At 43.6% G+C, this 20,107-nt stretch overlaps 1 protein-coding gene across 2 annotated transcripts in view; it reads right to left on the bottom strand.

Annotated features, from left to right (window-relative positions):
• Positions 1-931: 931 nt before the first annotated feature.
• The window catches only part of LOC119967064 (ADP-ribose glycohydrolase OARD1-like), a 41,248-nt gene continuing 22,072 nt past the window's right edge, over positions 932-20,107 (bottom strand). For both annotated transcript variants that reach the window (XM_038799102.1, XM_038799103.1), the window contains exons 2-6: positions 16,571-16,642; positions 8,152-8,305; positions 4,261-4,319; positions 3,478-3,590; positions 932-1,102 (exon numbers count right to left, since the gene is read on the bottom strand). In XM_038799102.1, coding sequence (XP_038655030.1) covers positions 1,000-1,102; positions 3,478-3,590; positions 4,261-4,319; positions 8,152-8,305; positions 16,571-16,606 — 465 coding nt within the window. In that variant the 5' untranslated portion in view covers positions 16,607-16,642 and the 3' untranslated portion in view covers positions 932-999. The remainder of the gene's footprint in view (positions 1,103-3,477; positions 3,591-4,260; positions 4,320-8,151; positions 8,306-16,570; positions 16,643-20,107) is intronic.

Below are 20,107 nucleotides of genomic sequence, written 5' to 3'. Positions count from 1 at the left end.
CATTTTGTGAGGACACTTCTCATGGAGGCTGCCATTGTTCACTGCTTATTAAATTGAGGCACTCTCACTAACAAATTCCAAGATAAAGCTTGGGATATAACAGATATTCCACACAGCATGGCATGCACGACCTCGATTTGGTGGCTCATCTGAAAGACAACAATTCTGACAGTACAGCACTGGAGTGTCAGCCTAGATTGTTGTGTTCAAGTCCTGGAGTGAGACTTATATTTATAATTAAATGACTTAAGAGGCGAGAAGGAGTCTCGTGTGGAGCATAAACCACTGTGAAATTCTGTGCAAATAATAACAGATCGAATTATAACAGATCAAATTATCAGTACAATAATTCCATGGCAGCAGTAGTGCCTCATACAGACTTGAACTCAGACTAACAGAAATAATTTATTCAGTAAGGATATATGAACAGGCTGACTCAAATAGTAAGCTCGATATCTTGGCAAATTTCAAACTTGATATCTTGGCAAATCGCAGACCAAAAACAATTCTTTTTTTTAAAAAAATTTAAGAGTACCCAATTTTCTTTTTCCAATTAAGCGGCAATTTAGCGTGGCCAATCCACCTAACCTGCACGTCTTTTGGGTTGTGGGGGTGAAACCCACGCAGACACGGGGAGAACGTTCAAACTCCACACGGACAGTGACCCAGGGCCGGGATTTGAACCTGGGACCTCAGCGCCGCAGTCATGGTGCTAACCACTGCGCCACCGTGCTGCCCTCAAAAACAATTCTGGAATTATCTCAAATCATGGAGGTGAAACTCTTTTAACAAAATAGGAGCACTTGTTTAAGCCCGAAAATTACAATCTATTAACGAGATTGTGGAATGCACAAAGTTGAAAATCTGAGATTCACAAGTCTGGCGATTTCACCAGAATCAAACAGATAACCAACAAAAAGTACCCAAGTCATTATTTTGAATCCATCTGTCTCCCACTTGTATTTTTTTTTAAAGTATACATAGTCAGAATAAGCATCTTCACAAAGAGTACACAGTGACTGTGGTATTTGTGTCCTTAAAAACTTGTTGAATTATTGCAGAAACTTTGTCCCACTCCAGGTTGTCCAGGCCACATCCGATTCTGCAAAAAAAAAACAGGACTGTTCACAACGGTGGAAGTATAACTAGATCTTGAGTTAATAAGCATAATTAGAATGAAACGTTGCTAAATCCCATTATGCAGGATAGTGAGGATTTCACACTTGTTATGCCGTGCATAAATTATTTGATTTATTTGCAAATGGATTAGTGACAGTTGAGACAACTAGGCTAGTCTTCAGAGTTGAGTCTCAATGAGCTGAAAACAAAGGCAGCTTTTGTAATGCATGTCACACAGAGTGGGAATCAGCGAACAGGGGATAAACAAATGGCACTGCAAACTCAGGAGTTACCCTGAGCCTACCAGCAGGCCAAGGCAGAAATTAAACCAACTCACCAGTGGAACTCAAAAGAAAACCCACTCGACTACACTTTTGTGGATCCAAAAGCCTACATGATATACATGCAATTACACTAATAGTCCTGTCCTTTAGAATGATTTGACTTGTAACATGTTTTCCAGCTGGTCTATTAAAAGTCAGCACTATGCTCTAATTACAGTAATACATAACAATCCTCTTAAAACTAGTTACGCTGAGGCAAACATTTTATTGGGTTTTCTGTATGGTACTAACTCCTTTGTAAGTGCAGTTACAACTTTAGCGAAGAATTAACAGAACCAAAGATTTTATTTTTTTTTTAAATTTAGATTACCCAATTATTTTTTCCAATTAAGGGGCAATTTAGCATGGCCAATCCACCTACTCTGCACATTTTTGGGTTGTGGGGGTGAAACCCACGCAGACACGGGGAGAATGTGCGAACTCCTCACGGACAGTGACCCAGAGCCAGGATCGAACCTGGGACCTCAGCGCCGTGAGGCGGTTGTGCTAACCACTAGGCCACCGTGCTGCCCAACAGAACCAAAGATGACTCGTTGTTCATTTTAAAGCAAATTTTGTCTCCTCTTTTTAAACTAGTGGATCACATACCAGCTAAAAAGACCAGTCTGAGGGGGCAGCACGGTGGCACAGTGGCTAGCACTGCTGTCTCACAGCGCCGAGGTCCCAGGTTCGATCTTGGCTCCGGGTCACTTTCTGTGTGGAGTTTGCACATTCTCCCCGTGTTATGTGGGTTTCACCCCGACAACCCAAAGATGTGCAGGGTAGACGGATTGGCCATGCTAAATTGCCCCTTAATTGGAAAAAATGAATTGGGCACTCTAAATTTATTTTAAAAACAGGCTGAGCAGAGTCTATTTCGTATCCACAGTCATTTTTCATTGGATTGCATCTGCTCACAGACAGTACAAACAAATTTCTATTTTCCCACTGTTTTAAAAAAATAAATATTTTTCCCTTACTGTTGACCCTATCATCCTCCAGCTTACTGTTGACCCTATCATCCTCCAGTGACCATGACGGATTTGCTGGTTCTGAAGACGTCTCGATGGTTTCCATGAATGCATTATGCACAGTCAACATATGGTTCGAAGTGGTGAGAATGGTCTTTCTCCACTATATACATGTATAACTGTAGCCGGCTATTCATGAACGCCCTGCCTTCTCAACCTTGCCCCTCGCCAGAGGGTGTGGTGATTATCAGGTTAAATCATCACCAGTCCGCTCTCTCCCTTAAAGGGGAAAAGAAGCCTATGGTCATCTGGGACTGTAACAGCTTTACCTTTTACATATTTAATACAGAAATTCAAACAATATTGTGAGTTTCCCTTCGAGCCTGGTAGTAATTCATACCATTGATGCCTCTAATGTTCACATCAAGTTGCCCAATTTCCTTGTGGTCCTGTCCCTCTCTATCTCTATAACCTTCTACTATCCTCAAGAGATCTGTACTCCTTCAAGTCGTCGTTCTAATGCTTCCCACCTTCTCAAAATGCTTCACATTGAAATAGACAGGGAAGTGAGTGCCAAAGTATTGAGGGAGAGATTCGTTAGCAAGATAAATTTTACAAAAATGTTTTGAAGAAATAGAAATTGAGTGAAGTGGCGCCGGAGAATAGAGGAAATGCAGCTGGAGGCTCTGCTATTAAGACTGAGGCATAATAAAGTAATGGAAATGTACAAACGACAGTCAGAAGATAGAAACTGTGTGTGTTGAAGGGGAGGTGGGGAATGGAAGGAGATAAAGGCTGGAGGAATTTCGACAAATTGAATGTGCAAAATTGCTGAGAAATGCGACCAGGATGAGGCATTCAATTTAGTGCATTGGAGAACATAAAGCTAGAATACTTGCAAGAGTAAGCATGGGTCAGGGTACTGGAACCTCAAGTCTTGAAAAATTGGAAGTATGGAGAGTTGAGGATGATAGAGCAGAAAGCAGGATATTGGCATAATCAAGGAAACAACTATGATAAAACGGTAATAAAAGCAATAAATTCAACGTCTCCACCATTATTACTTAGGCATAGAGATGCTCGAGACTCCACTACTTAGGGAGTGGTTCTTCATGGCCCTGATGCTGCTCTGCAGATCGTCATAAGTTGGCTTATCTGATGCCACCTTTTTAGTGATCTGTAGAAAAAAATAAATCATTTGTCAGGCAACAAGGTAGACAACAATGACCAGGAGGTATTAAAAGTGGCATTTTTCTCAGGCTGGACCACAAATACACTGGATCACTTAGTTTAACTGAATGTCAGAGAAATCAAGTAGATAAGAAAAATATTAGTAAAGTATTTTGTGTCATATTCATCATTCAGCAACAAGTTAGAATCTTTGAATTAGATCAATAACTAAAACCACCAAAAAGTGAGAATGAAGCCTCAGGTGTTTAACACCGATGACAGCAGAACGTTACACAAACAGTCTCTTGCAGATCTGTCATTAGTGTAAGATAAGGTTGATGCGGTGGGTTTATAATCAAGTCTGAAACATGGACTCCCCCCAATAAGCTTAGTTCATAAGTCTTCAGTAGAGATGGAGTGCTAGAATTGTATTGAGTTTATCTGCCGATTAACAAAATGAAAAAATTTAATAGCAGTTACTTCATGCACTTCTTGAGAGTATATCCAATTCTTGCTAAAAGTGTGCAGTTTATTTTGAAAAATTAATATTTAATAAAGATTTCTAAAGTGAAAATAGATTTTCCCAATTTATCCTGTACCCTGCCATGATGTTTAGAGAATTTAAAAGACAAATAGTGATCCCATGACTCAATTTAAAATATGGCTGGATTGATTACCAAATAGTAAATGTATCTTTGATCTTTCTGTAGCACAGCCACCTCCCCAGTCTTCTTTTCTGTAAAGAAAAGTCACCAATTAAAGTGCATTTTACATATTATCTGAAATAAAAGGTGCAAAAACCTGATGATGAAGCCAAACAAATTAACTATTCATTGCATTAAAAAACTTTGAAAGCCTATTTTTGTAAAGGGTACAAATAAGAACTAATGACTTGTAAATTAATCATTCTCAGTCTCGTTATACGCATAGCAAACTTTCCATTTGTTGTATTATCAGTTTGACACATTCTGATAGGTCATGGCTTAGCCCACAGCTTTAATGCAACAATGACACTAAAACAACAAACAGATGCAATTCAAATTGAGGTAATGTAGGCACCGTGTGAAATATGGACAGGGCATTTGCTGTGCAGCTGACACATTGACCCAAATCTTCTGCTCAGCTTCGGTACTGCTGCAGCCGATACTGATCAGGCAGAAAACTACGCACTTACCCACATGCTTAAAAGGCTCTGACTTTGTTGCAGCAGCCAGAACAACTCTCTCTGTATGAATCCACACAAAGCAGCAAAGAGAATCAGCGCAGAAGACACACTTCCTTGGGTGAAGATCTGTAGGTTGGCAGGATGGTTGGGGGTGGTCAGGTTGCTGGGGACAGGGCGGATGGAAGGAAGATGGGCGAGTGATTGGGTTTCAGTTGTATAATTACCCACGAGTTGGACTAGGATTTTTCTTTCCAACGTTTCCTGGGTAACTATCCAAGTCCAAAGTCTCCTATTGTAACTCGAGAGTTGGAGATTTTTCTTTTTTGAAGGATCCTGGAGAGCAGGGAATTGTCCATCAAAAATTCAAACTTTACAGGCACTTCCCATGGAGTCAGCATCTTGCAACTTCCACCGAGTTCTGACATACGTCTTGAGTCATACATCTGTATCTGATTATCCGGAGACCTGGATCAATGTTAGGTTTTTCACAATGTTAGGTTTTTTCATGCATGGTGTAGTCTCCACTAGAGAGTTCTATTTTTCATAGTGAGAAATTGAGGGTTTTCCTAGGATACCGCTGATGGAAGGTTTTAATCCAATACTTAAGTGAATCAACTGGCCAAAATTGGCAATGGATATATGACGTCTGGGTGTTTGTAACCAAATACTGGAAGAACCATAACGGGACAGCATTAAGCAATGAGAGTTACTACAGGCAGAGCACCTCTAATTTGACTACCTGAAAACAGGATATTTTCCTCCCTACGCTCCAGCAAACCGTGACTCTACCTGATCCAGCTCAGAAAAGTCTGTGAAGTTGCCGAGTTCTGATTGGCTTCACGAGTATGACATTTCCCACACTTCAGTGAACCGTGATGCCACCTGACCCAGTTCAGACATGGCAGGCAACAAGTTTTTAAAAATATGTTTAGTTTATGATTCTTGACAAAATACAAAGTTGCAGTGCAATAGATTCAAAGTTCTTAATGTTTTGACTATGTTGACAATTTGAAACATGTAGCTAGAACTGATTTTTTTTGTTTGAATTAGAGTACCCAATTCATTTTTTTTCCAATTAAGGGGCAACTTAGCATGTCCAATCCACCTACCCTGCACATCTTTGGGTTGTGGGGGCGAAACCCTCACAAACACGGGGAGAATGTACAAACTCCACACCGATAGTGACCCAGAGCCGGGATCGAACCTGGGACTTCGGTGCCGTGAGGCAGCAATGCCAACCACTGCGCCACTGTGCTGCCCTCTAGCAGACCACAGTTGAACTCACCCAGGAAGAACAAAATGATCCAATGAGGTAGACTATTTAGCTGTGCATTTTACTTGTTACATTGCAAGATTCTTGCAACAAAATAGGTGTTCAACCTTCCTGTAAGTTTACTGTGCTTCCATCATTAATGTGGAGATTCTATCATTCCCCATAAACAGTTCGTGTCAAATAATACAAATACCTATTTATAGACTGGCTCCTCGACTAAGATCGGAAGGAAACAGTTTCTTAAGGTATGGTAAGCTTAGAATGATTGGTATAAAATGGATGGTGTTCTAAAATGGAAAGAATACTGCCTTATTCTCTATCTTTCTCTCCACCCTACCAGTTTCTTCTGCAGATATTTTACTAGCATGCACCCCACTAGCCAGGAGACAAAGTATGGAGTGGTGGATTTTTCTGAGATAAGCATCAATACCATGCTGTGAGCATAGAGAAAGGGCCACAAGACTAACTCACCCTCTCATTTGTAATCCATACACATAATTTTAGCTTCCCTCCTGTCTTGATGGCAAACCTACTAAGCCACTGCCTGCTGAACCTGAATCAGCCCAACTTCTCAAGAGTAATTCAGCCATAAAATTGACATTACTAGGTGCAATGCCACTTCATTATGCCATGAGCTGTAAGATTTAGGTTAATGAAATCATGCTCAACTTGTGAATTCTCCATGTTACAACCATATTCCCTGTTGAGGTCACCCCAGAAGCAGGAACACAGCTGCTGACTGACTTGCTTTCCAGTTACAGCATTGGTAATTTTTATTCGTGTTTCCAGTATTTAGAATTTCAGTTCATCCCTCAAAGTTCTCTTTGTAACTTCTGAGCAAAGAACTTCTTCATCTAACCTGGCATTCATTTTTATGATGATTCTGGAAAACTCAAAACATGTTTGCAAATGTTTGGGGACGAGCTGTAGTACTAATCATTCTGCTATGATTTGGAATGAAAAGTGGTGTTGCTCGTTTTCTATCCCAACAGTGTCGCCAATACTGTTGCTAATATTAATGATAATGTTGGTGAACCACAAGCCTTCCCTTATATCGATCAAATGACCACACAACCAGTTAGTTAGTTCAAAAGGTGGTTTATTTACATACACAAGAGTTACCTCGACATGTAAACGCAATATCTACTACGAGTTAAACGACACCTATCAGCTACAATAACCTATACTTAACTTCAGGGCGACCGGGACTGTGCAAATGCATAAGGCCTTTATCTGGATTTCACTTGGCTGGTTCGAAGAAAGTGGCTCTGTCTCTGCTGGGCTCATCCGTCAGGTAGCGATTGTTGGGCTTGAACCTGGCTGGCTGTTCCTGCTACAGTTGGGCTGGCACAGGCCGGATCCAAAAGAGACAGAACACATGGCTGTGTTCTCTTTTATCCCTCTGGGATTTCACGCTCTTTGGGGCGGTCCTTAACCTTGGACCCAATAGTTTGAAAGGGCTCAGATCACCGTCTTCGATTTCGGCCAATAACGGGGTGGGTGCCTTGGTAGCTGGGCGGGTCCTCAGCGGTCATTGACCTTGGCAGTTGGGCTTTCTGAGTAAAGGGAGTGGCGCCGATCAGTCTGTGGCTGTACCAGTTTCTTGATTGGAGTTCTATTGTCCTGGGAAAATGGGCCATTAAAATGCAAACGAGCGGGTGATTTCGATCAGGTCTAGTTACCTGTGTTTCAAATACACATAAGCTCTGTATCTGTTGAGTGCTGGGTTGGCCATAATTCCCATGGTCTTTGTAGGTGGCCATCTTAGATGGCTACAGTGGGGTGAAAGAGCAAGCATTGGTATAGGATTAAACACAAGGTTTAGGATTTTTACACACGTTTTATCCAAATATTTAATGAACAGATTAGATAGGTGGCTAGACAAAAGAGGATTAAAGGCCATTGGAACAGAACATGAGGGACGTATAGACATTGAAGTGAAGTACAAACACCAACATGGGTTCATTAGAGAACAAGCCACCTTATTTCTTCTGAAAGAACTTGCTGCTTGATTTGCTTTACAAGGTGTTAAGAATTTGGTGCATCTGAAAAATGTTGTGTTTTACCAGAGAAAATGATATGCTGTTAGTTTACAGATTTAAAATTACTTCTGTAATTTTACTCTCTTACTCTGATTCTGCAGCTCCTCAACGCATCCATATTTCTTCTTGAACAAGACAGCTATTCCTGCCTCCATTTCACAATCTTCACTGATGCAATGTGCCAGTGCGTCCTTCTCTGGGCATGAGAACAGATCACCTTTCAAGTAACTGATCTCAAAACTCTGCAGTTCCCAATGAAAAGACATTGTTAGAGGTTAGCAGTACATGAAAGACTTGCTATTCCCACAAGTCTTTATAATAGTTGAGTATTTTTCAGTTGAAAGCATCCATACAGTTCACAATTGTTTTTTTTCCAAAAGGACAAAAATGGCAAGAAATTAGAAATGGGAAATGGTCATTCAGATCTTGGAGCTTGCTCATTCATTTAGACCTTCTATGCTATTTTGATGACACTTATTAATAATGGGACTAGACATTCTTACATGGCCAGTCAGATAAGGCAGAGAGGTGCAGTTGCCTGCGAGAACATACCACAAAAAGCACTACACTCAATTCAAAGTTTCTTAAAACAAGCTCCTAACCTCCTTTTTTAAAACATCAAATTTACTGTGTTATTTAGATTTATTAATTTAAAATATTCGATAGATGGGTGTTGAATACGAAAGTAAGGAGGTTTTGCTTCAGTTAAACAGGGCATTGGGAGACCATGGGCGGAGTTCTCCGACCCCCCGGAGGGTCAGGCAATCATCCGGAGCCTTCGTAAATCCCGCCCCCACCATGGCTGGAATTCTCCGCCACCCAGGAATCGGCGGGGGCGGGAATCGCGCCCTGCCGGTCAGCAGGCCCCCCGCGGCGATTCTCCGGCCCGCGATGGGCCGAAGTCCCGCCACTGTCAGGCCTCTCTCGCCGACATGGTTTAAACCACCTCTGTGCCGGCGGGAGCAGGCGGCGCAAGCGGGGTCCTTGGGGGGGGGGGGGGGGGGGGGGGGTGGGGGTCGGATCCCAGGGGGTGCCCCACGGTGGCCTGGCCTGTGATCGGGGCCCACCGATTGGTGGGCGGGCCTGTGCCGTGGGGGCACTCTTTTTCTTCCGCCGCCGCCACGGCCTCCAAAGTGGCGGAGGCGGAAGAGACCCCCTCCACCGCGCATGCGCCGGTGGTGACGTCAGCGACTGCTGATGCTCCGGCGCATGCGCGGACTCACGCCGACCGGCAAAGGCCTTTCGGCCAGCCCCGACGCCGGTCGGCGTGGTGCCAAAGGCCGTTGGCGCCAGTCGGCGGAGCGGGAGCCACTCCGGTGCGGGCCTAGCCCCTAAAGGTGCGGAGAATTCCGCACCTTTGGGGAGGCCCGACGCCAGAGTGGTTGGCGCCACTCCGCTTCGCCGGGACCCCCCGCCCCGCCGGGTAGGGGAGAATACCGCCCCATATCTGGAGTACTGTGTACAGTATTGGTCTCCTTAAGGAAGGATGTTAAATGCATTGGGAGCAGTCAGAGATGATTTACTAAACTAATATCTGGATTGGGTGGGTTGTCTTACGCAGAAAGGTTGAACAGGCTAGACTTGTATCTGCTGGAGTTTAGGAAAGAGATGACTTGGATTGAAACATAAAAGATCCTGAAGGGTCTGGACAGGGTCGATGTGAGAATCGAGTACTAGGCGCCACTGTCCATAAAAGGGCTTGTCCATTTAGAACAGAAATGAGGAGAATTGTTTCGTCTCAGAGGGGTGCAAGTCCGAAAATTTCTTCCTCAAAAGGTGGTGGAAGCAGTCTATTTTTGAGGCAGAGCTAGGTAGATTCTTGATAAGGGCGAGAATTATTATCGGGCATTGGTAAGTATGTGGAGTTGAAGTTACAATCAGATCCACCATGACCATATTAAATGGTGTAGCAGGTTCGAGTGGCCTAGTCTTGCTCCGAGTTTTGAATGTTCGCTTGTTTCTTTAAATTCCAAAAATGATCGCTTCTCGGCATTTTGGCTAAGAAAAGCGTGAGGTCAGGTGTAATGCCGGGATCTGGTATGAATCTCTTGGAACGACCATGAATTGGATTCAATTTTAATTGTTTTTTGGAGCAGGCAAGAAGCTGGATTAGGGGTTTGCCCCTGTCCACACTCTGAGCGCTGGCTTTGTAACTCTGATAAAGTAATTTCAAAAAACATTCCAAAAATGATTTTGAATGATCAGGGTTCATTTTTAAAAACATCAAATTCATACTTGTTCAAAGAAGGTTGCAAGATTATGCTCAACAATTACAGACCAGTCAGTTTAACATCAGTGGTTGGGGAGCTTCCAGAAACAATTATTCAAGATAGAATAAGTAGTCACACAGAAAAATGTGGATTGAATGGGGAGAGCGCATCGATTTCGAAAGAGGAAACTATGTTTAACTAACTTGCTGGAGATTATTGAAGAGGTAACTGAAAGGGTCAATGAGGACAATGTTGTTGATGTGATGTACATGGACTTTCAAAAGGCATTTGCATCACACAAGATTTGAGAGAAAATTTATAGTTCATGGAATAAAAGGGACAGTAGCAACTTGGATACAAAATTGGCTGAGTAATATGAAGCAGAGAGAATTGGTCAATGGATATTTTTTTGGGCTGGAAGAAGGTTTGTAGTGGAGTTGCCCAGGGTGTAGGTATTGGGAGCGTCACTTTTTCTGATGTATTAATGATCTAGATTGTGGTGTGCAAGGGACAATTTCAAAGTTTTTTTTTAATAAACAATTTTATGGAGGTATTTTTGGCATTGTAAACAGTTATAGTATACAGTAATGTGCAAATATCAACCCAAACCAGAAACATAGTGCAAAAGACCAATCCTCTCTCATAAACAGTATCCGCCTATGTATCCCTCCTATCCCCCCCCCCCCCCCCCCCCCCCCCCGCTGACGTTTAATTTCACACGAAGAAGTCGATAAATGGTTGCCACCTTTGGGTGAACCCTAACACAGATCCTCTCATGGCGAACTTAATTTTTTCCAGGCCTAAAAAACTCGACATGTCCGAGAGACATGCTTCAGTCTTTGGGGGCTTTGAGTCCCTCCATGCCAGCAGTATACGTCGCCGGGCTACCAGGGAAGCAAAGGCCAAGACATCGGCCTCCCTCTCCTCCTGGACCCCCGGGTCTTCCGAGACCCCAAAAATTGCCACCACTGGACTCACCATCACCCTAGTTTTCAGTACCTGGGACATGACATCCGCAAATCCCTCCCAGTATCTCCTAAGTTTTGGACATGCCCAGAACATGTGGACATGGTCGCTGGCCCTCCCGCACACCTAGCGCACTTGTCCTCCACCCCAAAAAATTTACCCATCCGGGCCACTGTCATGTGGGCCCGGTGGACGACCTTGAACTGAATCAGGCGGAGCCTAGCACATGTTGCAGTTGAATTTACCCTACTCAGGGCTTCCGCCCACACCGCCTCCTCCATCTACTTGGCAAGTTCCTCCTCCCACTTGAGCTTCAGTTCCTCTGTCTGGGACTCCTCCCCTTTCATAAGTTCTCGGTAAATATCTGAGACTTTCCCTGTCCGTGTGGAGTTTGCGCATTCTCCCCCTTTCTGCGTGGGTCTCACCCCCACAATCCAAAGAAGTGTAGGGTAGGTGGATTGGTCACGTTAAATTGCCCCTTGATTGGAAAAATAAAATAAAAAATATAGGGGCATAGAGTACAAGAGCAAAGAGGGTCTGCTGAACTTCTACAAGACATTGGTTAGACTTCAGTTTGAATATTTTGTACAGTTCTGGGACCACACTTTAGGAAGGATATCAACCCATTGGAGGGAGTGTGGAAGAGGTACACAAGAATAGTTCCAGTGATGAGAAACTTCAGTTATGAGGATAAATTATGGTGACACAGTGGTTAGCACAGTTGCTTCGCAGCTCCAAGTCCCAGGCTCGATTCCCGGCTTGGGTCACTGTCTGTGTGGAGTCTGCACGTTCTCCCCGTGTCTGTGTGGGTTTCCTCCGGGTGCTCCGGTTTCTTCCCACAAGTCCCAAACGTTGTGCTGTTAGGTAGTTTGGACATTCTGAATTATCCCTCTGTGTACCTGAACAGGGGCTTTTCACAGTAACTTCATTGTAGTGTTAATGTAAACCTACTTATGAAAATAATTATTTTATTCATGGAGAGATTGGGACTGTTCTCCTTGGGGAGAAGAAGGCTAAGAGGAGATTTGACAGAGGTGGGTCAAAATCATGAGGGGGTTGGCCAGAGCAGATAGGGAGAACCTGTTCCCAAATGTAAAAAGGATCAAAAACGAGAGGGCACAGATTTAAAGTGATTTGCAAAAGAACAAATGTGATGTGAGAAAAACGTTTTCACACAGCGAGTGTTTCGGGTCTGGAACGCACAACCTGGAAGTGTGATGGAGGCAGGTTCAATTGAGACATTAAAGAGGGTATTAGATGATTATCTGAATAGAAATAATGTGCAGGGGTACAGGGGAAAAGGCAGGGGAAGTCATGATGCTCATTTGGAGAGCCAGTGTAGACATGATGGGCCAAATGGCCTCTATTTGCACCGCAACACTTCTGTGATGAAGTGGTATAGGCCCAATCTGTCCAACCTTTCTTTATAAGAAAAACATCTTATCCCAGGTGTTAGTGAGGCCACACCTGGAGTACTGTGTTCAGTTTTGGTCTCCTTACTTGAGAAAGGACGTACTGGCACTGGAGGGTGTGCAGAGGAGATTCACTAGGTTAATCCCAGAGCTGAAGGGGTTGGATTACGAGGAGAGGTTGAGTAGACTGGGACTGTACTTGTTGGAATTTAGAAGGATGAGGGGGGATCTTATAGAAACATTTAAAATTATGAAGGGAATAGATAGGATAGATGCGGGCAGGTTGTTTCCACTGGCGGGTGAAAGCAGAACTAGGGGCATAGACTCAAAATAAGGGGAAGTAGAATTAGGACTGAGTTTAGGAGGAACTTCTTCACCCAAAGGGTTGTGAATCTATGGAATTCCTTGCCCAGTGAAGCAGTTGAGGCTCCTTCATTAAGTGTTTTTAAGGTAAAGATAGATAGTTTTTTGAAGAATAAAGGGATTAAGGGTTATGGTGTTCGGGCCGGAAAGTGGAGCTGAGTCCACAAAAGATCAGCCATGATCTCATTGAATGGCGGAGCAGGCTCGAGGGGCCAGATGGCCTACTCCTGCTCCTAGTTCTTATGTTCTTATTGCATTAGAAACATTTCAATCTCATTTAGGAAAGCAAAACTGTCCACAGCATTCCAGATGTGATTCATCAAATCCTTGTACAGCTGCGATAACTTTCCTACTTTTATATCCCATTCCCAATGCAAAAAATACAAACGTTCCATTTGTCTTCCTAATCACTTGCAGTACCTGCATTCTAACTTTGTGGCCCGGTTCTGCGGAAAGATTTCTAAGTTCATTTGTGGCGGGTTTTTCAGGGAGTTCCCCACCACTATCCAATAACACTTAGTCACCTTTTGGATCCTGGGGAGTTTCTCACCAGTTTAGCCCACACTTTTTTTACAGGACTGGGAACTCGGAGAATGGGATGCCATTCTGAAAAGGTGTCCCAATCTCTAAGTGAGCTTGTGTGGACCAGTGTTAGACGGCGGCCGTCTGCGGCCTCGCTGGGGGTGAGAAATCAGGCAAATTCGCCGAAGTCGGTTTTAAACGCCTCGTGGGATTTGGGTGGATCCCATGAGGTGCAAAGGCCGCCGGGAAGCCCGCAAGATTCTCTAACTGCACCGTGCTCAAGCGACAGTGCAACTTGGCAGGTCGATCGTGCCCTGTGATTCATGTACCAAGGCACCCAGATTCTTCTGTGCCACTGAGTTCTGCAATCTCCCTCCACAGGAGGGTTTCCTGACACAATATGTGGATAGGCCGACAAGGGGTGGGGCCACATTGGATTTGGCATGGGGTAATGAACCGGGCCAAGTGTTAGATTTGTTTGTGGGAGAGCACTTTGGAGATAGTGACCACGGTGTCTTTCACTATTGCAATGGAGGGGGATAGGGCCATACGGCAGGGCAAAGTTTATAATTGGGGGAGGGGTAATTATGATGCGCTTAGGCAAGAATTAGGGAGCATAAGATGGGAACAGAAACTGTCAGGGAAAGGCACAAATGAAAAGTGGAGCTTGTTCAAGGAACAAATACTGTGTGTCCTTGATAGGTATGTCCCTGTCAGGCAGGGTGGAAATGGCCGTGTGAGGTTGAATGTCTTGTCAAGAGGAAAAAGGCACAAAAAGAAAGCATATGCAAGGATGAGGAAACAAGATTCAGTTGGGTTGCTTGAGGGTTACAAGGTAGCAAGGAATGAGCTAAAAAAGGGCTTAAGAGAGCTCGGAGGGGGCATGAGAAGTCCTTGGCGGGTCGGATCAAGGAAAACCCCAAGGCTTTTTACTCTTATGTGAGAAATAAAAGAATGACCAGGGTGAGGTTAGGGCCAGTCAAGGACAGTAGTGGGAACTTGTGCATGGAGTCAGAAGAAATAGGAGAGGCGTTGAATGAATACCTTTCTTCAGTGTTCACCAAGGAGAGGGGCCATGTTTTTGAGGATGAGAGAGTGATACAGGCGGGTAGGCTGGAGGAGGTAGATGTTCTGAGGAAGGATGTATTAGCAATTTTGAAAAACCTCAGGGTTGACAATCGCCTGGGCCAGATGGGATATATCCAAGGATTCTTTGGGAGGCAAGGGATGAGATTGCAGAGCCTTTGGCTTTGATCTTTGGGTCCTCACTGTCCACAGGGATAGTGCCAGAGGACTGGAGAGTGGTGAATGTTGTTCCTCTGTTCAAGAAAGGAAATAGGAATGACTCTGGTAATTATAGTCTTACTTCAGTGGTCAGTAAGTTAATGGAAAAGGTCCTGAAGATAGGATTTATGACCATTTGGAAAGATGCAGCTTAATCCGGGATAGTCAACACGGATTTGTGAAGGGTAAGTCTTGCCTCACAAATTTGATTGAATTCTTTGAGGAGGTAACTAAGTGCGTAGATGAAGGTAGAGCAGTTGATGTCGTATACGTGGATTTTAGTAAGCCGTTTGATAAGGTTCCCCATGGTCGGCTCATGAAGACAGTAAGGAAGTGTGAGATAGAGGGAAATTTGGCCAATTGGATAAGTAACTGGCTATAACATAGAAGACAGAGGGTTGTGGTGGATGGAAATTTTTTAGACTGGAGACCAGTTACCAGCGGTGTACCACAGGGATCAGTGCTGGGTCTTCTGCTATTTGTGATGTTTATCAATGACTTGGAGGAGGTGGCTGAAGGTGGGTCAGTAAATTTGCTGATGACACCAAGATTGGTGGAGTAGTGGATGAGGTGGAAGGCTGTTGTAAGCTGCAAAGAGACATTGATAGGATGCAGAGCTGGGCCGCAAAATGGCAGATGGAGTTTAACCCTGATAAGTGCAAGGTGATTCATTTTGGTAGAAAAAATTTGAATGCAGATTACAGGGTCAACGGCAGGGTTCTAAGGAATGTGGAGGAACAGAAAGATCTTAGGGTACATGTCAACAGATCTTTGAAGTTTGCCACTCAAGTGGATAGAGCCGTGAAGAAGGCTTATAGTGTGTTAGCGTTTATTAACAGGGGGCTTGAGTTTAAGAGCCGTGGGGTTATGCTGCAACTGTACATGACCCTGGTGAGACCACATTTGGAGTAGTGTGTGTAGTTCTGGTCACCTCACTATAGGAAGGATGTGGAAGCATTGGAAAGGGTGCAAAGGAGATTTACCAGGATGCTGCCTGGTTTGCAGGATAGGTCTTATGAGGAAAGGTTGAGGGAGTTAGGGCTTTTCTCTTGGAGCGGAGGAGGATGAGAGGCGACTTAATACAGGTTTATAAGTTGATGAGGGGGATAGATAGAGTGGATGTTCAGAGACTATTTCCTCAGGTGGATGTAGCTGTGACAAGGGGGCATAACTATAAGGTTCAGGGTGGGAGATATAGGAGGGATGTCTGAGGTAGGTTCTTTACTCAGAGTGGTTAGAGTGTGGAATGGACTGCCTGCTGTGATAGTGGAGTCGAACACTTTAGGAACTTTCAAGCGGTTATTGGATCGGCACATGGAGCACACCAGAATGACAGGAAGTGGGATAGCTTGATCTTGGTTTTGGACAATGCTCGGCACAACATCGGGGGCCAAAGGGCCTGTTCTGTGCTGTACTGTTCTATGTTATATTTAAATAGCATGCTGCTTTACCTGATTATCTGAGTAGAAGCAAAGGTATGGGGAAAGGCAGGAGAATGGCACTATGCCCTAATGCTCATTTGAAGAGAGTCAATGCAGACATGATGAGCTGAATTGACTCCTTTTGCACTGTAACAATTCTGTGATAATTTACTGTTATTTAGGTTTATTAATTCAAAACATTAGATAGTTCATTTAAGCTCCAAAAAGGATTTGAATGATTAAGAGTAGACGGTTTCTGGCTTTAGCAGAGAAAACAGTGGAGAAAGTAGGAGAAATTATGTAAAATACTCAGCGTGGCCCATACTTACATTGCCCTCTGGTGGCTTCTCTGAGGAACTTGTCATTTTTCTCCTTTTCTTCAATTTACTTTGTGTTTTCTCCTTTTAACATAGCAAAATAAAATCTGTTAACTGTAATATTCATTTAGTTATGGCTCAGTGTCTACATTCTCAAATAATTCAAGTCTCACTCCAAAGACCTCTGCTCAAAATCTACACTGGCACTTTACAGCAGTAGTGAGGAGATCTGCACTGTCGAGAGTGTTGTCTTTCAGTTGAAACCTCTCATCGGGTCTCCACTAAACTTCTTGGGTACATGTAAAAGATGCCTAGGCACAATGTTGAAGAGCAAGGAGTTCTGCTTCGTCTTGCCCAATTTACCTCTCAATCAATATCATACCTGCTTCTTTTTCTTCAATACTGACGACGCATCAAAAGTCCTTCATTGGCTGTAAAGGTATTTTTCATGCCCTGAAAGCCATTATACAAATGCAACTCATTCTTACGGCTCCTATTTTCATTCTGCATCAAAATTATTCCAAATTACCTGCTCAACAGACATTAAGGATGCTTTATTGACCAGATCTCCAATTTTCACTTTCTCCCTGATAAGGAAATTAAATCCAGTTCAGCCATCTTTGAAGAAAACAAATTGGCACTGGAATCGCTTGCACGGAGCAGTGCCAGCCATTGGCAGCAGTAATCCACACATTGCAAGCAAATATATATTTGAATCCGGAGGTCTCTGCTCACCCACACCCTTCAATATGTTTCCATTGACTGTATTGACTTCAGGAAGCAAAGTACTGTACACACCCCTGTCAGCATCAACGGGGCTGAGGTGGAGATGGTTAGCAGTTTCAAATTCCTAGGGGTGCACATCACCAAAAATCTTTCCTGGTCCACTCACATCGACGCTATCACCAAGAAAGCACAACAGCGCCTATACTTCCTCAGGAAACTATGGAAATTCGGCATGTCCATATTAACTCTTACCAACTTGTACAGATGCACCATAGAAAGCATCCTATCGGGCTGCATCACAGCCTGGTATGGCAACTGCTCGGCCCAGGACCGCAAGGAACTTCAGAGAGTCATGAATACCGCCCAGTCCATCACACAAACCTGCCTTCCATCCATGGACTCCATCTACACCTCCCGCTACCTGGAGAAAGCGGGCAGCATAATCAAGGATCCCACCCACCCGGCTTACTCACTCATCCAACTTCTTCCATCGGGCAGGAGATACAGAAGTCTGAGAACACGCACGAACAGACTCAAAAACAGCTTCTTCCCCACCGTCACCAGACTCCTAAATGACCCTCTTATGGACTGACCTCATTAACACTACACCCTGTATGCTTCATCCGATGCCAATGCTTATGTAGTTACATTGTATATCTTGTGTTGCCCTATTATGTATTTTCTTGAATTTTGTTTAATTCCCTTTTCTTCCCATGTACTGAATGATCTGTTGTGCTGCTTGCAGAAAAATACGTTTCACTGTACCTCGGTACACGTGACAATAAACAAATCCAATCCAATATACTTCCATACATTTGCACTAATGTTTCTACAACCGCTTACAAGTCCTGAAAGGCATCCAAACTTTTCCCACTTTTGTACCTGTGTGTCAATCAATAATAGTGATCTGAAAACTCAATATCAACATGTACATTTTTTCCCTGAAGCCTAAATTCGCCGGGGGAAAACCATTTAAAATAGTTTCCAAAAGGTTGGTTCAAATGTAAAATAATTTCAAATTATATTGTAGGCATGGATAAAGAATGGTCAGGGCGTCATGTTGGCTCAGTGGTTAGCACTGCTGCCTCACAGCGCTGAGGAACCAGGTTCAAATCCCGGCCCTGGGTCACTGTTCGTGTCGAGTTTGCACATTCTCCCCGTGTCTGCGTGCGTCTCACTCCCACAACCCAAAGATGAGCAGGGTAGGTGAATTGGCCACGCTAAAGTGCCCCTTAAAATTTCCCAGCTGCGTAGGCAATTTCCTACCTTCGAGAAAGAGAACAGCAGTACTCAGCATTCAACTCAAGACATCCCATGATGACTTCTGTCAATGTACTCTGTTGATTATTTTTTTTGTCTACTATGTACATACTGTGTACGTTGCCTCAGCCACAGAAAAATACTTTTCACTGTACTTCGGTACATGTATGTGGAAGGGAAATTAATGAGTTGCCCACTTAGAAGCATGCTGGGAATAGTGTCTATATTTTAACATTTCTTTTTAACGAAAATAAGGTCAGGAAACGTGAACAAAATACTGCTTATTATTTTGGACTCGGCCTTATTATAAATTGTTCTTCCGAAGGACAACAAAATCGAGTTGTTTTTAAACCAAGGGCAAAACATTTGTATTTCCTCTTGCGTATGTTCCAAGGTTTTATCACTTTTAAAGTTGTTTATTTCACACTATAAATATAATGGTTTTTAACTGTATAATTCAGAGTGCTGTGGAATGGCTCTGCAGCCAGACCACTCCCCCCTCCGCAAATATTTGTGTAAATAAATTTCCTTAAATCGAACCTCAAAGAATTTTTCTTTATTATAATTTCCACGACAATGTGACAAGAAATCAAATCCCACTTTTTGCATCTTTTGAAACTCAGGTGTGCCCTGGTCCTGAAATCCAGATTCATAACAGCACAAAAGGAGGCCCTTCAGCCCATTAATTTCATGACATCTCTCTGTAAAGTCAGTCAGTCTGGTTCCTGCACTCTATCCTTGTAACCTGGCAAGTTTATTTGCTGTCAGGTGCCCAACCAATTTCCTTTCGAAATAAATGGATCATCTCTTCTTCCACCTCTCCCCCCCCCCCCCCCCCCCCCCCCCCCCCCCCCCCCCGCCCCCCACACACACAGGTAGTGTGTTCCAGGTCATACCAAGCACAGAAGAAAACATTTTTCCTCACATCTACCCTTGCATCTCTTGCCCAAAATCGTAAATCTATGTCCACTCGTCCTTGTATGACCAGCTAATGGGAACAACTTTTTTTGTCTACTTTGCTTATATCTCTTTTGCTTCAAGCATGTTTGCTGTTGAAATAGCCGAGGTTGAGGAACATTTTCTGTTAATTCTCCAGATACCTGTCTGTGGTAACTGAATTACTGGGGAGCCCCACGAGGCACAAGATAATTCTTGTGAGAAGTCTCCAAAATTAGCAGCCTTGCAGCTAGCGTACCTTTCACAGTGTGAATATTTTATCATAAAAATATGGTTGAAACCAAAACATTCACTCCAGAATTACAGAAAGCCTTGAATCAATTGTTGAAGTTGTCAGGGAGCTGCCAGAGAGAGTCTGAGTGATGCTGGGCGATGTCACACAAAGCACCGGGAAAACTGCAAAACATATGAAGCTTGGTGGACAGCTGTAGCATTCACAGAGAGCTTTAAACCACCCCTCAAACGGAGCAGCATTAATGGAAAGTCAGTTGTTATTCACAGCACCACATGAGACTGGCTAGCTTTTTTTTGTTATAAATACCACTTGCTCAGGAAAAACAGGCAGACAGCAAGAAAGAACACACCAATATCAATGTATAAAAAGTA

Source organism: Scyliorhinus canicula, chromosome 6 (genome assembly GCF_902713615.1).
Source record: "Scyliorhinus canicula chromosome 6, sScyCan1.1, whole genome shotgun sequence".
NCBI classification, from domain to species: Eukaryota; Metazoa; Chordata; class Chondrichthyes; order Carcharhiniformes; family Scyliorhinidae; genus Scyliorhinus; species Scyliorhinus canicula.
Note: the sequence above shows the minus strand (reverse complement) of the source record. Positions and strands in the feature narration are given on the sequence as shown.